Source organism: Asparagus officinalis, chromosome 1 (assembly GCF_001876935.1).
Source record: "Asparagus officinalis chromosome 1, Aspof.V1, whole genome shotgun sequence".
Lineage (NCBI taxonomy): Eukaryota > Viridiplantae > Streptophyta > Magnoliopsida > Asparagales > Asparagaceae > Asparagus > Asparagus officinalis.
The window spans coordinates 19,803,981-19,819,668 of NC_033794.1; the positions used below are offsets into that span (position 1 = coordinate 19,803,981).

The 15,688-nt window shown below is 34.6% G+C and overlaps 1 protein-coding gene across 2 annotated transcripts in view; it reads left to right on the forward strand.

The window, feature by feature from the left end:
• Window positions 1-15,688, forward strand: part of LOC109820600 (leucine-rich repeat extensin-like protein 5) — a 32,879-nt gene that overhangs the window by 4,046 nt on the left and 13,145 nt on the right. The window contains exon 2 of one of the 2 annotated variants that reach the window (XM_020386765.1): window positions 3,300-3,627. In XM_020386765.1, the coding sequence (XP_020242354.1) occupies window positions 3,328-3,627 (300 nt within the window). In that variant the 5' untranslated portion in view covers window positions 3,300-3,327. Of the gene's footprint in view, window positions 1-3,299; window positions 3,628-15,688 lie in introns of those variants that run through there. The other variant, XM_020386773.1, reaches the window with a different exon arrangement.

The window sequence follows — 15,688 nt, forward strand, 5'->3', positions numbered from 1 at the left end:
CCCCTTCTCCACATACACACATGTTCTACTGTCAGGTTGTTTCATTTGTTCCGCATCCGGCTTTTTGAGGAATTGCCATGCCTTGTGTCTTTGTCTGTGTCATACCTGTGTTCCGTGTATGTGCTACTGGGGTTAAAACAAACAAGTTGAAGAAATAGCATCAATATTCTACAAAGCCATGTTGTGTTAAGGAAACTATAGTAGCAAATGAATAGGTTTGTGCAGGCCAGTTAAGAGATAAGTGCGACAAACCATTTACATGTTTACTTGCACAGTTCATATTTACTTGAACCTAATCTATGCATGGCCTGCTTAAATTTAGGGAGGATTTCTATCATGTTTGGTATCCTCCCCTTCCCCATCAGGTTGTTACTGCCAATATCCAGGAGGTCACTTCTTGATAAATCCAGTTGTCTTTCAATTAAACAGAAAATTACCACATAAAATTCTTAGCATAATCTGTTATGTGCTCTTCTAGGGTTAATTATATGGATTCCATCTATATAATCATATTCCTAGCTAATTTTCCCCCTTAAACCAGTAATTAATGGTTAGTTAACTTTCTAGTATACCCAATATCAAGGAAAACTTAGCATATTTTTTGTCTTTTGCTTTCACATCATCCTTTTTCATCATTTTATGTTTTATCATGTTTTTAATTACTTTGGTTTTGCTGTTCTTTGATTTTATTTATTTTTTAGTTGCTGCTGAGTTTGTTGTTGGGGGGGTTAGTCACCTAGAACTTTTTAAGTAGAACTGGGATAATTGGTAAAGTGGGATAATTTTTTAACACTGGGATAATTTAGTGGAACAATGATGAGTAATTCTTAAAGTGGGATAATTTGATAGGATAATTTGGTGGGATAATGATGGATAATATTATGAAGTTGCATAATTTGGTAGGATAATTTGGTGGGGGTAATGGTGGGTATAAATTACTATTGTAAATAATTGTATATTAAAAATAATATAATATTGATAAGCAAATTCTAGTAATAACTATAAAATATAATGCAATAAAGCATTATATTCATCTCAAATAATAAAATAAATTACAAATAAATAAAAATCTAAATCCCTAGAGTGACTCGACTTCCATCATCCCACATGGCTTCTATCATCCCACATGACTTCTATCATCCCACATGACATCTGCTATAGAATTTCTCCAAGCTCCTACAGCTGCTCGTTGAGTCTGTAACTCGTCTTCTTTATCGGAGTCATCGTCTGCATCAGCAACATTTCGTGGAGCTTCTAATAGAGGATCATAAATGTCGAAGTTCAAATCTCATAACATCATAAAGAAAGAAAAATAAGCATTTTTTAGCCAGTAACCCATTGGACCAATCTCATCATGATCGCTGAAACCAAATCAGCAAATAAATGAAATGTACACAGGAATCATCCATGGCCACTAAACAGATGATCGACAGATGAACTATAAATATCCCACTCAATTTATTGAGCCGATTTAATAATAATAGATATCACCATTAACCATTCAACATCTAATCATCAATGTGATCGCAAAGTTGCTTTCTAACTTATAAAAAAACATAAATAGCCCGCATATCTTTAACACTAACCCACCAACACTATATTCTTAACCTAAACCACTGTTGTGGAGAGAAAACTTAGATCAAACAAATAATAATAAAGTAATTTAACGTCAAAAAGCTATCAATAAAGTAATACATCTTGAAGATAATAATACAATATCTAATCACAACAAAAACAAAGTAAAGACAGAAAAATGAACGGATGATTGACTTCATAGCAGAGAAATTTTCTAGACGGAGAAACTAACCAAGAGGGAGGGAGGCGACATTTCACTTTTTTCCCAATTGTATTCTTTCCAATGTGTGGGATAATTTGAGAGAGGAGAACTTATGGTTATATATATAGGTAGTATAATTTGTGGGATAATTATGACCAATTATCTCAATTCTAATTCTAGTAGAATTCTACTTGACTAACACACCAAAAAAATAATACAGTTCTAGTTCTACAAAAGTTCTACTTGACTAACACTATAAAAAATATCTCATTTCCTAGTTCTATGTGACTAACACCTTAAAAATTTATCCCACAAATTATCCTAGTTCCAGTTTTAAGTTCTAGATGACTAACCCCCCCTTAGGGATCAAATGAGGTTGAATTCATTGAGATGTTTGTCCATGTGCAACAATGGTCGCTAAATGCAAGTGTGCAACAATTAAGGAAAGTGTTAACTAATGGAGAAAGAGGACAAGAGATAGGTATGCTAGAACTTATTTGAAGCAATTAAGAAGGATATGTGATGCGGAACACCTTGAAGATCAGATTAGTTAGTTGTTTTTGGAATTGACATTTTTCAGTTGAGGTGTTAGGATATTTACTTCGGAATTGTTATTTGGTTTTATCTGTTAATTAGGATATTTAGTTATGATTTTTGTTATCTTTTAGTTAGGAATTTGTTTGATCTAATTAGGATTTTATTCTATAAATGACCATGTACTTCTTCATTTGAAGGGGAGATAAAATTTGAGAATAAAGATTATGAAAGTTTAGCATGTGTTGCTTGGTAGGCATGTCTGCCAAGGTGTGAAGCCAACATTTGTGAAGCCGAATCCAGTTAGGTGTTGCATGGGAAACTAGCTTAACTAAAAAAATATTTTTCTTCTTTTTTTGTTTTATTGTAATTCTTCAGATTCCAATTTCAGATTCAGAAAATGATTAGATCCAACCCAATCAGATTTAAATCAAAGCTTAATCGCTTCCGTTCCACCTCAATATGATACTAATTAACTTAGTGGAAGAGATAACACCTAAAATAACTGAAGAGAAGAATATGATTCATGTAATTCACACACAAAAAAAGAGAATATTGAAGGGTAACGGTGGTTGTACAGAGCAGGTGTGTTCTTTTGTTACTTGATGACATTAATTTTAAAAAAGCATGATTTATTCCGTTATTTCTACGAGTCTATGAGGTACCTGATGTAGCGTGCTCAATGTAGATGTCTTAAATTGCAGTAGTGAAATGTTTACCTTGTGTATGGAATCACATTCTTAACTTCATTTGTGAAAAGTGAACTTGAAGAACCAGAACATGACTTTATTCAGAATATGGTAAGCCATTTATTGTTCTTAATAAAACATTTTCTGTTCCTAAAAGGGTGCTCTTTTGAGTGAGAATTAGCTAGCATGTGGGTGTTAAATTTGTTTTGGTATAAAATTGACTTCTTTTCACCCTTTTGAAAGTTTGAACATAGCCTGAATGTGGTGCCTGACTGATCCCTTTTTTCCCTTCATTGCAGGTTGGTAAAGAAGAATTTTGAAAGACAGATGACTGCAAAAGTTGATTCATCCTCTCCTGTTGAACTAACCCATGGGCAGTCTACTGGTGCACCTGCAGTTTCAACTAGTAATCCTAAGATCTCAAAATTTGGGGCAAAAGCTGGATTTGTTATACCAAAAAACAAATTGTCTGGTTCATTAGTTCCCATTTTTCGAGGTGGTAGTAAAGCGGATGCTGGCACTGATGTTAAAGAAGAGAGTAGTAAACAGGTTCAAAGAAAAACAAAATGGGGTGCTGACCTTACTCAAGATGCTGCTGTGAGGAAAGGAAGAGCCTTAGCCTATCAGGTTTTCAAATAGACCTTTCTTTTGTTTCCTTTATCAAGAATGACTTTAGTAGATGCGGCTTTAACATGCCATCTAATAATATACTTTAGGGTGTGACATTGTTGTGATGGAGCAGATGCTCTGATATCCAAATCTGAGCATGATAATATTATCTGTTGCCCATATCCTCTCCAGTTTGCATCGGATATATGAAAAATTGTATCTTTTATCTGTGTCCAGTGGATATTATCCAAATAATGTGCTAGAATATCTGGATAATACTTATAATTTATGAAATTAATGATTCTGTATAAACTCGTCAGTATGAATAGTTAAAGAACCAAAAATTCAGAAAGTGCACTTATGAACCTACAAATAAGAATCAGTTACATATTATCTATACGTTATTGTAGTCTGTTTGTTAATAGGTCATGATATATAAATATTTTATCTTTATTAATTATAAGTGAAGCAGATACTGAATTAGTATCACCTACTTTCGAGCATGTTTGGCAAATGGTCAAAGTGGCTTATAGGCCAATTTTTTTAGCTTATAATAAGACACTGTGACATGTTGGGAAAATGGATTATTTTGGCTTATAAGCCACCAAAAAATAAGCTATGATACCCTAGCTTAGTAGCTTATAAGCTATAAGGTTTGATCAAGTAAAAGACTAACATACCCCTAATCATTCCACAAAGTTCCAGGCCCCATTATGTTTTTTTAACCCCATTGAATACCTTTTGGTTATTTTGACCACAAAGATGGTTTATAACCCATCCATTTGCCAAATGCTCTACTATTGAGTATAGGTTATAATCCACTAAGTTCATCGTACACTTTGGCTTGTAATCCACTTGGCTTATAAACCATTTGTGGATTATAGGCTGAGTGGATTATAATTCAAAGTTGCGAGACATGCCTTTCTTCATTGTACCCTCTTCAAATTGTGATCTAGTTCAATCATACTGGTTCATGGTGCATACTAACTTGATTAGTAATCTGAGAAGAAATAAAAGAAGAGAACTAATGATTAATTGTTTCAAATCATTCAATTGGCTCTTTTTATGCATCCTATCCTACTTGTTGCCCTTTCGTAATAGACTTTTATATGATTTTACATTATGGCTTACAGTCTGAAATTTGGAGTTTTGAACTTTGATTGTATAACATTTCACATTGTGGGCATTTCCTAAATTAATAGCTTTTCTAGTTTTGAGAACGCGTTATCATTGTTCTTATTTTACATGTCTTCAAATTTGTTTTTTTATTGTTTCTCCACATGCATGCAGATAATACATGCCTAATTATCGAAATGATGTTAACTTCTTCTAACTATACAATGATCCTAAATAGCGCCTTGAATAAGCCTATCCGCTTCGCACACATACTATCCAGAGTAATTGATGCATACGACAAATCGAGATATAGCACAACTCTGGTAATCCTGTATTAAGTGGAGAAGATCCTTCTTCTAGTAGCTCCTTTTATAAGTGAAACGGATAGGAGTATATACTGATTGTTACTGTTAATTCGCTTGAACAAATGCAGATGTAGAGCAGCTTCGGATGTCCTTTTACACTCGTAATTATGAACTATAATTTGGTTGAATAGTGTCATCTAATTCACACCATTCCTCTCGAACTGTGATGCAGTTCAAGCATGCCAACTTGTAGTGTATTCCGAACTGGGATCACCTGAATTGGTTCGATAAGCTCTTTTTTCCTTATCTTACTCAGTCAATTTGCAGCTTCAAGAGTTATACTACGGCTTTAAATTTTGGATTTAGCTTTGATTGTTTAATGTAATTCAAATTATGATCATGTTTGTTCTAGTTAGTTAGTTGTCTTTCTATTGTTGAAAAAAATGAAAGTTTCTATTATCATAATTCTTAGTTTTTAGATTTCTTCAAATGTACATTTACATCTCTTCTTTGTCCACATGCTCATAACAATACAGGTATACTTATCAAAATTTCCTAGCTTCTTGTTTGTGTAGTATAATCCTAGATATCAATCTGATTAAGCCTACCTTCTTTTTACCACATTGAATTAAAATTGTTTACCGGGACATGTAGCACATAGGTAACATGGATTATGGGTGCAGGCACAGAAACGGTTATGGACACGGCACACAACAAATTTTAAAAGTGTAGGATACAGGGACCCGGCATGTGTGTATGTGTATATATGAGAATAATTGGTATGTTTGGTACCAAGCACAAAATTGATGCTTGGTAGTTAGTTGCCCACTTCTCATCCACTTATTTAAAGTGGGAGACCACATTCACGTGGGTGCACATGAGTTGGATAATTGAACCATTGGGTGAGAAGTGACCACCTCACTACCAAGCACCAAAGTTGTGCCTTGTACCAGTCCATACGGTCATAGCCATTATATATATATATATATATATAATAATATATATATATATATATATATATAATATATATATAGAGAGAGAGAGAGAGAGAGAGAGAGAGAGAGAGAAGAGAGAAGAGAGAGAGAGATGAGTATGCTTGGTACCAAGCACAAATTTGGTGCTTGGTAGTGAGGTGTCATATTCCCATCCACTTATTTCAATTCCTAACCACTCTCCAACCCATGTGAATGTGGGCCCTCGATTTCAATGAGTGGAGGGAATATGTCATCTCACTACCAAGCACAAAAATTTATGCCTTGGTATCAAGCATACTCATTTTCTCATATATATATATATATATTATATATATAATATATAATATATATATAATATATATATATATATATATATATATATATATATATATATATATATATATAGGGAGAGGTTCAAATACAAACCTCACTATCCTAAAAACTAAAAACCTCTCCTCTCTATTGGATCTAGATTCATCCAATGGCCGAGATTAAAGCTGCATAAGGGTAATCAGGTAAAATAAACATCCCACTAAAAAGAGGTAATTAATGCCTCTCTGTTGAGTTCTCCATTTCCCCATGCATTCTCACGGCTCAGGCAACCCAACAGTCACGAAGAGCAGCTCTCTCTCAATCTAGAAATCGTCCATCAGCTCTCGTTCATCGTTCATCGTTCTTCAGCTCTCGTTCATCGGGAAATCTTCCAGCAGCTCTCGTTCAGCGTTCTTCAGCTATGTCGTTCATCGTCCAGCAGCTATCGTTCGTCGTCTAGCATCTCTCGTTCAACGTTTTTCAGCTCTCTCTATCATCATCCAGCAGCTGACTTTTAAACATTTTATAGAGATTTAACTTGAATTCAGGTGTGCAGGGTCTAGTTGTTTTGATTGTAATGAATCTAGATTCAGTATTTAAATACTTAGTCATATTATTTATTATATAGGAGCTTACACGCTTAACATTTTATGGATATTTAAATGGAGAGTTTGAATTCAGTTGAACACGTTATAGTTGTTAATCTAGATTAACTGCATTGAATCGAGATTCATTGTTAGAGATTGCAGTGTTTTTCATAATTTATTCACTTAGAGATTTAACTTGAATTCAGGTGTGCAGGGTCTAGTTGTTTTGATTGTAATGAATCTAGATTCAGTATTTAAATACTTAGTCATATTATTTATTATATAGGAGCTTACACGCTTAACATTTTATGGATATTTAAATGGAGAGTTTGAATTCAGTTGAACACGTTATAGTTGTTAATCTAGATTAACTGCATTGAATCGAGATTCATTGTTAGAGATTGCAGTGTTTTTCATAATTTATTCACTTGTTCACTGCAGTGAATCTGGATTCAATGCAGTGAATCGAGATTCACTCCAGATTAATTTGCAATGAATTCACTAATTATATGGTTTAATTTCACTGTTAATATACATAAACCATATATGGTTTAATTAGTGAATCGAGATTCACTGCATTGAATATAACCATATATACTCAAATTAGTGAATCGAGATTCACTGTTAATATACATAAACCATATATGGTTTAATTAGTGAATCGAGATTCACTGCATTGAATTTAACCATATAAACCATATGTACTCAAATTAGTGAATCGAGATTCACTCCAGTGAATCCAGATTCATTGCGATGAATCCAGATTCAGTATATAAGAACATAGCCATATTATTTATGTTCTTTTATTTTCAGTTGTAGGCAGCAATGAACAAATTAAGGAACCACATGTTATAAATGCATCGGACAGTGATTTTTTGGAAGATGGAATGGACGAAGTTAGCTCGATTCCTTTTGAATCACCAGGTGGTGGTATGTATTGGAAACCTCGGGTTGAAGCCGAATTTAAACCTTATCTAAACCAAAGCTTCCGATCACTAGAGGATGGTATAGAGTTTTACCGAGAGTATGGACGTAAAAGTGGGTTTGAGATCAGACGGCATACAGAGAAGAAACATGAGGACGGTACAGTTCTTCTTAAACACATTGTTTGCAGTAGAGCTGGCAGCAATGAATCAAAGATGGATGTTGATTTTGATGATTTTAGTAGCAGTTCGAAAAAGAGAAGGAGAACTGTATCTAGTAGATGTGGTTGCAAAGCTAAAGTCGTGTTTAAGTTTGATGGTTTGAAAGGATATAATGTTCTCTCATTCGTTGAAGAGCATTCTCATTTTTTGGTGTCCGGTAGTGGGAAACAATTTTTGAAGTCAAATAGAGTTCTCGGACTCGCACATAAGAAACTTGTATTTGATGGAGCAAAAGCCAACATGGGGCCTAACAAAACATATAACTTTGCTAAGGAGTTGTGTGGAAGTTATTCTAATGTTGGTGCTACCTGTACCGAGTTTAAAAATTGGAGTAGGGATGTGAAGCTTTATATTGGTGATCGAGATGCTCAAATGATCATCGAGAAGTTCACGGATAAGAAGGAGATGAGTGATGGATTTTTCTATGATTATGCAGTTGATGAAGGCGGTCGATTAACTCGCATCTTTTGGGCAGATGTTATTGGGCGAAGAAATTACGATGTATTTGGAGATGTGATATCATTTGACTCTACATATTCCACAAACAAGTAAGATTTTATAGTTAATCTCTTACGATTTTCAATATTGTAATTATATATCATAGTGAATCTTATATTTTTTGTATGTGATACAATAGGTACAACATGAAGTTTGTTCCATTTACTGGTCTCGACAATTATAAGAAGTGTGTTGTATTTGCAGCAGGATTGATAGCTAAAGAGGACATTGATAACTATGTATGGATTTTTGAGGTATTCATGAAATGCATGATTCGCGAGCCAAAGTGTATTGTTACAGATCAGTGCCCTGCCATGAAGCAAGCTATACCAACCGTCTTTACAGAAGCACGTCACCGTTTGTGCATGTGGCACATCATGAAGAAATTTAACCAAAAGGTAATGAATCCCACATATAAATATAATGAATCCTCATTAGACAAATACTGAATCTTTCGTTATATATTTATATTGTAGTTGGCAAAATGCATTTCGAAGATGGATGATTTCAAGAGGAAGATCAATGCACTGATTTGGAGTATAGATATAGATCCAGCAACATTTGAAGTCGGTTGGAAAGATGTTATGAAAGAATATAAGCTTGAAAGTAATGAATGGTTGTGTGAACTGTATAACATTCGGGAGTCATGGATTCCAGCCTATTATGCTGATGATCCAATGGCCGGTTTATTGCGGACTACATCAATATCAGAGAGTGAGAACAGTTTCTTTGACAAATTCAACCGTAGATCTGACACATTGACAGAATTTTATCTTCGATATGAGAGTGCTATGGAGAAGCAAAGGCATACAAACGCAAGATTAAACTATGAAGGAACAAAGTCGATGCCAAGAATGGACACGCCATTGTTATTGGAGAGGGATGCAGCAGAGTTGTACACTCGAACAATGTTTTATGAGGTACAGAGTGAGATAATGTCATCCTGTTATGATATGAGTATCAACAGTATATCAGAAGAAGATGGCGTGAAGATTTTTTCCATAAAGGACAAAAAGAGACATGGAAAAATATTTGAGGTAAAACTTAATAATGGATATTGAAACAATAAAAATTGAATATATTTTCAATGCAATGAATCGCGATTCAGTATAGTGAATCTCGATTCAGTATAGTGAATCGCGATTCACTATACTGAATCGCGATTCACTATACTGAATCGAGATTCAGTTACCATTTCATGTACTTGTCTTTTTTTTTTACTCGGTGCTAATATACATTGTTTTTTGAATTTTAGGTGAAACACGCTTACTTGAACAATGACGTGCAATGTACGTGTAGGCTGTTTGAGAAAATGGGTATAGTATGTAGGCATGGTTTTTTTGCACTGAACCAAGCTGATGTAACAAAAATTCCAAGGCATCTTGTTGTGAACCGATGGACAAAAGGTGCTGAGATGAGGCATTCATTGCAGTTCAAGGAAATATCAGAACAGTGCAATGCAATTGAAGTTACAAATCGCAAGTTGAATGACATATGGTATGATTTCCAATCCTGTGTGAGTTTGGCAGGTTTAGATGGTGAGAGACTTGACTACTTGGAAGGGAAGTTGAAGGAGTTGAAGCACAGTTTGCGTGAATCTAGTTGGAAATCTGACACACAGAACAAAAATGATGTAATGGAGTTTTTTGTTGGCTCAAAAATACCAGCGGAAGTGATCGTTAAACCTCCCATTGAAGGTAGAAACAAGGGGTGTGGACGGAGAATTGTTGGTGATTATGAGAAATCAATTACTCAACGAAAGAAAAAGGTGCCAAGGCTGTGTAATATGTGCAAAAAAATCGATTTCCATGTCGCACGTACATGCCCATTAAAGAAAACAATACAGCAGAGTGATGTTTAATTTTGTTATCATAATTCGTTACAGAATCATTTTTAGGAATACATTTCTTATTAAAATTACTGAATTGTGTAATTCTTAACTATATATATTTACTAGATTATTAATTACATGGTTACATTGTGTCATGTTAGTATATTGAATTGAGATCTACTCATATAGCATGTGAATTCCATTATTATTAGTTGTATTATTTAAGCAGGAATGATAAAGTCGTTGTATGCAGTCATCAGTTAAAATTTAATTCGCGTTAAGTGATTCTGGACTAACTATATTGAATCTAGATTGATCGCATTGAATCTAGATTATCTGATATTGAATTTCGATATCACTATAGGGATTCTTTATAATCAATCAAACAATCAAATTACTTGATTATTTCGGTTTAAGTTAATCTGGACTAACTATAATGAATATAGATTCATTGTAGTGAATCTGGATTCAATGATCTGCATATGGATTCACTATAGTGTAGTGACTAAGATAATATTAACTTACTGAATTTTTAGTGTAGTGAATCGAGATTCACTTTATTGAATCTGGATTCACTATAGTTACAGTGAATCGAGATTCACTGTAGTGAATCGAGATTCACTTTAACTGAATCGAGATTCACTTTAACTGAATCGAGATTCACTTTAGTGAATCGAGATTGAACCAAATGTATTGAGATTTAGCAAAGTGAGTCCAGATTCAACAAATTAGTGAAACTTAAGATAATAACTTAAGATAATATTGAAACAGTGATCCAAGATTAAATACATACAATCCACAATAAGTATGATCAATTTATTGTATGTTACATAAAAGCTTGAATTATAACTCACATTCTATGCTGTAATCGAAATTCTTCCATTAGCATTCACTACCTTCATAGTATTTTCATATAATCCGAACTAAAACTATGACAAAGCTATTGTTATAAATTATATTTACATAGAAAAGCAGTTCAACACAAACCAGAGTATTCCATAACATTAATTGACAATGTACTCAATAACTGTAAACTTCAACATTGAAACTCTCTGTTGATTTCAGAATATCATTTTCTTTGAGATCTTGTGATCTTTTTCGTCTCTTTTTTGAATTTGGCAGTTTCAGCATGGTGCAGTTGGGCTTTCCTGATGACTTCTTTGGCCAATTCATTTGTTGGTTCAGTAAAAATTTGGCAACAGTATATAGACCTCAGTCTATGCAGCTGATTTTTTAATCGCTCCTGTCCATATGAATAAAAGTTCAGTTCAAGATTCAGTAGCTAATTGATTTGCTTTATATTCTAAATTTAATTAATTCAAAAAGACTAAATGTAAATTATCAACACATTATTAGTTTAAACACTTACACCCTCTCTATGAAAACCAGAGTTCCAATTTGCTGTACCACCGCCCATGTAGGTCTCCATATGTCTCATGACAAAAATAGCACAATCAAATTTGTTTTCGGCCGTTCTCCACTCCATCTCAAGTCTGTCAGGCGTTAATGTATTTATTTCACTCGCCTTGTGATGTTTTTTGTCTGCCAAATATCTCACAAAATTCTGGTGCTGTTTAATCAAAATTAATCATTATCACATAATAAATCCAAATTATTATACAGTAATGTTTAATGTAATATACAATTTGTTTTGGTTGTTTATATGGAAACAGTATTAATGATATTGAATCACGATTCATTGGATCTAGCTCGCTAGAATTTAATAGAGTTAGTTCACCTGGACTTACTCTAATGAATCTGGATTCATATTAGTGAATCTGGATTCATTAGAATTAACTATAGGTAGTGGATCGTGATTATGTGATGTGAACACAGATTAACTAGCTATATTGAATCGAGATTCATAGTAAGATGAGAATCCAGATTCACTAACTCTAGTGATCAAAGTTTGAGATGACTAGTTATAGCTAGTGGATCGTGATTACGTGATGTGAACACATATTTACTAGCGCTAATCTGGAATTATCTGACTCTAGAGTTAGCTAATATGGATCGTGATTACGTGATGTGAACACAGATCAAAGTTTCAAGATTAACTAATTATAGTGATCGAGATTCACTGGAGTTAACTAATCTGGAATTATCTGACTCTAGTGAATTCCAGATTCACTATAGTGAATCTGGATTCACTATAGTGAATATGGATTCACTATAGTGAATCCTCAGGACGACCTTGGTATTTTTCCTTGTAGTCTGGGCAGTTTTTGCTATTGTCAATCAGCTCCATACTTGGATTCTTTAGCCCATAGCACACAATGTAGAAATGCTCAAACGCATTTATGGGAAAGAAGACCTAATGGTTGTGAAATTTAATCAGAGATTTTACAGATATAGTTAAAATTGGGCTAAAGAATAAAAACATTGTCTTCGAATCTTTACCATATCAATCTCATTAAACTTCATATGTGGATACAGAGCAAGTTGCTCATCCATCCGTGAAGCAAACCGACTGTATCTCAATTCATCATTGACCTCATCTGTGTGATGAATGTTGCAAAACTGTACAACATAAAACTGGTTAAATAATATGTTACTCAAGTGTTATTTTAAATAAAATAAAGGAAGATACGTACGGTTGTCTCAACATTGCAGAAGAATCTAAGTGGAGAATTTTCGGACTTCATTTGTTCTCTGCTGTTCAAAATATAGGACCAAATGCTGATTAAATTTGCCTCAATGTCCTCAGAAGGAAGGAAAGTCTTGAAAGCAGGTAAGAAACATTCAATTTGTCTCCACTTAAAAACCATTTCACTGAAAAAACAGTAACAATATTCAATTTAATAAAGGGACAAAATACCATTTCACTGAAAAAACAGCAACAATAGCGAGTCTCACACCTAATAATAAAATATCAAATAAGTGTTCAGAACTTACAAATTCTCTTCTTCAGCGGAATCATCACCTGAATGCCTTATTTCTCTATGGACCCAATCCCATATGATGCTTTCCAGCTGACTTTGCCTAGCAGTAATTTGGGATACCCTCTGCACCCATGGTGACCGAAGAGACGTTGCAGGCTTTACCATCCTCTTTTCTTTCCCCCTTCCCGCATGTCCCTTATTTTCGGCCACCTGAACTTTCTTACCTTCACATTCATTTACTGCAGCAGCATCTTCAGGTTGTTTATCAGTTCTTCGTACAGAATCATCAATGATTTCAGATTCACAAGCTTTAGCAATCTGAACAACATCAACCATTTCCACTGATTCAGTCTGAGTATCTTGTGTCAGCCCAAGAGAAAAACTAGGTTCTTCAGTCTGTGGGGTACTACATTCGCTGATCTTCCGTCTCACTGGTCTGTCATCCTTTTTCATGCTAACAGACTCTATAATCTTATCAACTTCTTTAATAAAATTTGGGGAGACTTGTGTTTGTGGTATCTCCCCTGATATTGGATCAACAACAGGGGAACCATGCATATCTCTACTCACCTTGGTGTTCACATTAGGGGTATCATCAACAATGTTTCCCACAGCTGTTTCATCGTCACAGGTATTTACACGATGTCCCCACCCATGCACAAGTACATTTGAAACTCTCTGTTGAATCTGAAAGAGCTCATTGTCATTGGGGAACAGCTTTCTCATTGTCTCACACTCAGCATCAAATCTATTTTTTGCAGATTCAAGCTCTGCAGCTCTCCGTTGAACCCTCTCAATACAATCCTGCATTTTGAATATCACAGACATTGGTCACCATTACTTATTAACATGGCGATAGACAAGATTCGATAGTTTGAGATTACATTCAATGTATTTGAATCAAGATTCAGTAGTAGTGAATCCAGATTCATTCCAGTTTCACTTCAATGAATCGAGATTCAGTAATAGTGAATCCAGATTCATTTCAATAGTAGTGAATCAAGATTCAGTAGTAGTGAATCCAGATTACATTCAATGTATCTTAATCGACATTCAGTTTAAATGAATCGAGATTCACTCCTACTTAATCGAGATTAAATTGAATAAACAAAGTATTGCAACTTGATTTGCTAACCTTTCTAATTGTATCAACACTTTTAGGAGTTTCCAGTAGCACTCTGCATTCGAGATGAATCTGGAAGTTCAACCCTCTCTGTAAATGCACCTTTGCCAAATGAATTTGTTCTTATTTCCTCTGACTGCCTTTCCTTCAAGGCGAAGTCAGTCCATCCTAAAAATGTAGGGGTTGTTCTCTCAACCAACCTCCTACCTTTGAACAGAACCCGATCGGCATAGAACAGCTAGAAAGACGGAGATAAGAAATAAAGCACATCAATTAGTAATCATCAAGTAAAACTACTTTAACTACAGTAATGTAAAAATAAATCAATATTATACAAGTGGCTTACAATCAAGAATGCAAGAGGACCCGTGTAGAATTGTTTTGTCGGGTCAACCTTCCACTTTTTTTGGCTATCTATCATTGAGTCAAGTAATAAAGAACACCAATTGTATTGAGAGCATTGATCAACATTATCACCAAGTACTAGAATCCGTTGGTTGACATACGGATTGCTAAGCGATTGGATAATGCTGTTGTGCAAGAGAACCAAGAAATTCAGTTTAAAAAACAGGTTAACATCAGAACTGTGCTTCAGTTTCTCAGACACAGCCCCTGGAGTAATTTTCCAACCAAATCTGTCTGTGAATTGACCCCTCCATTCATCCACCAATGCTGACTTGCCAGTACTGGAAGCTGGTATACGCTTCCTGCCTAGAGGTAATCCCATCACTTGATGTACATCTTCCTCTGTGATACCGATTGATCCTCTGGGAAGATTAAGCGCAACGGATTCACTGTCAAAGGACTGCAGAATCTGGTACCCCAACATATGTGGCAGTTCCTTTAATCCAAATTGTAAAAGACCTCCAAGTCCAGCTAGTCTCACCCATTCTTTTTGGGAGTCAGAGAGTGACAAAACCATATCAGAGAATATCTTTGGAGAGACCCGTATCCTAGTCAACTCCTTAGGTTCAGAACTCTCATTTTTTTTTCAAAAACTTCTGCAGTGACAAAAAAAGAAAATTAGTACAAATTATCCATCAGTTAATAACAAAAAATGTTCTTGTGAATATCAGGATTCACATTAGTGAATCGAGATTCTCTATGTTTGAGTGAATACAAATTGACTCCACTAAGTAGCTATTCACTTGAGTGAATAGAGATACATCCAATGAATCGCGATTCACTCTAGTGAATCTCGATTCACTGCAGTGAATCTCGATTCACTGCAGTGAATCTCGATTCACTGCAGTGAATCTCGATTCACTGCAGTTAATCTCGATTCACTGCATTGAATCTCGTTTCA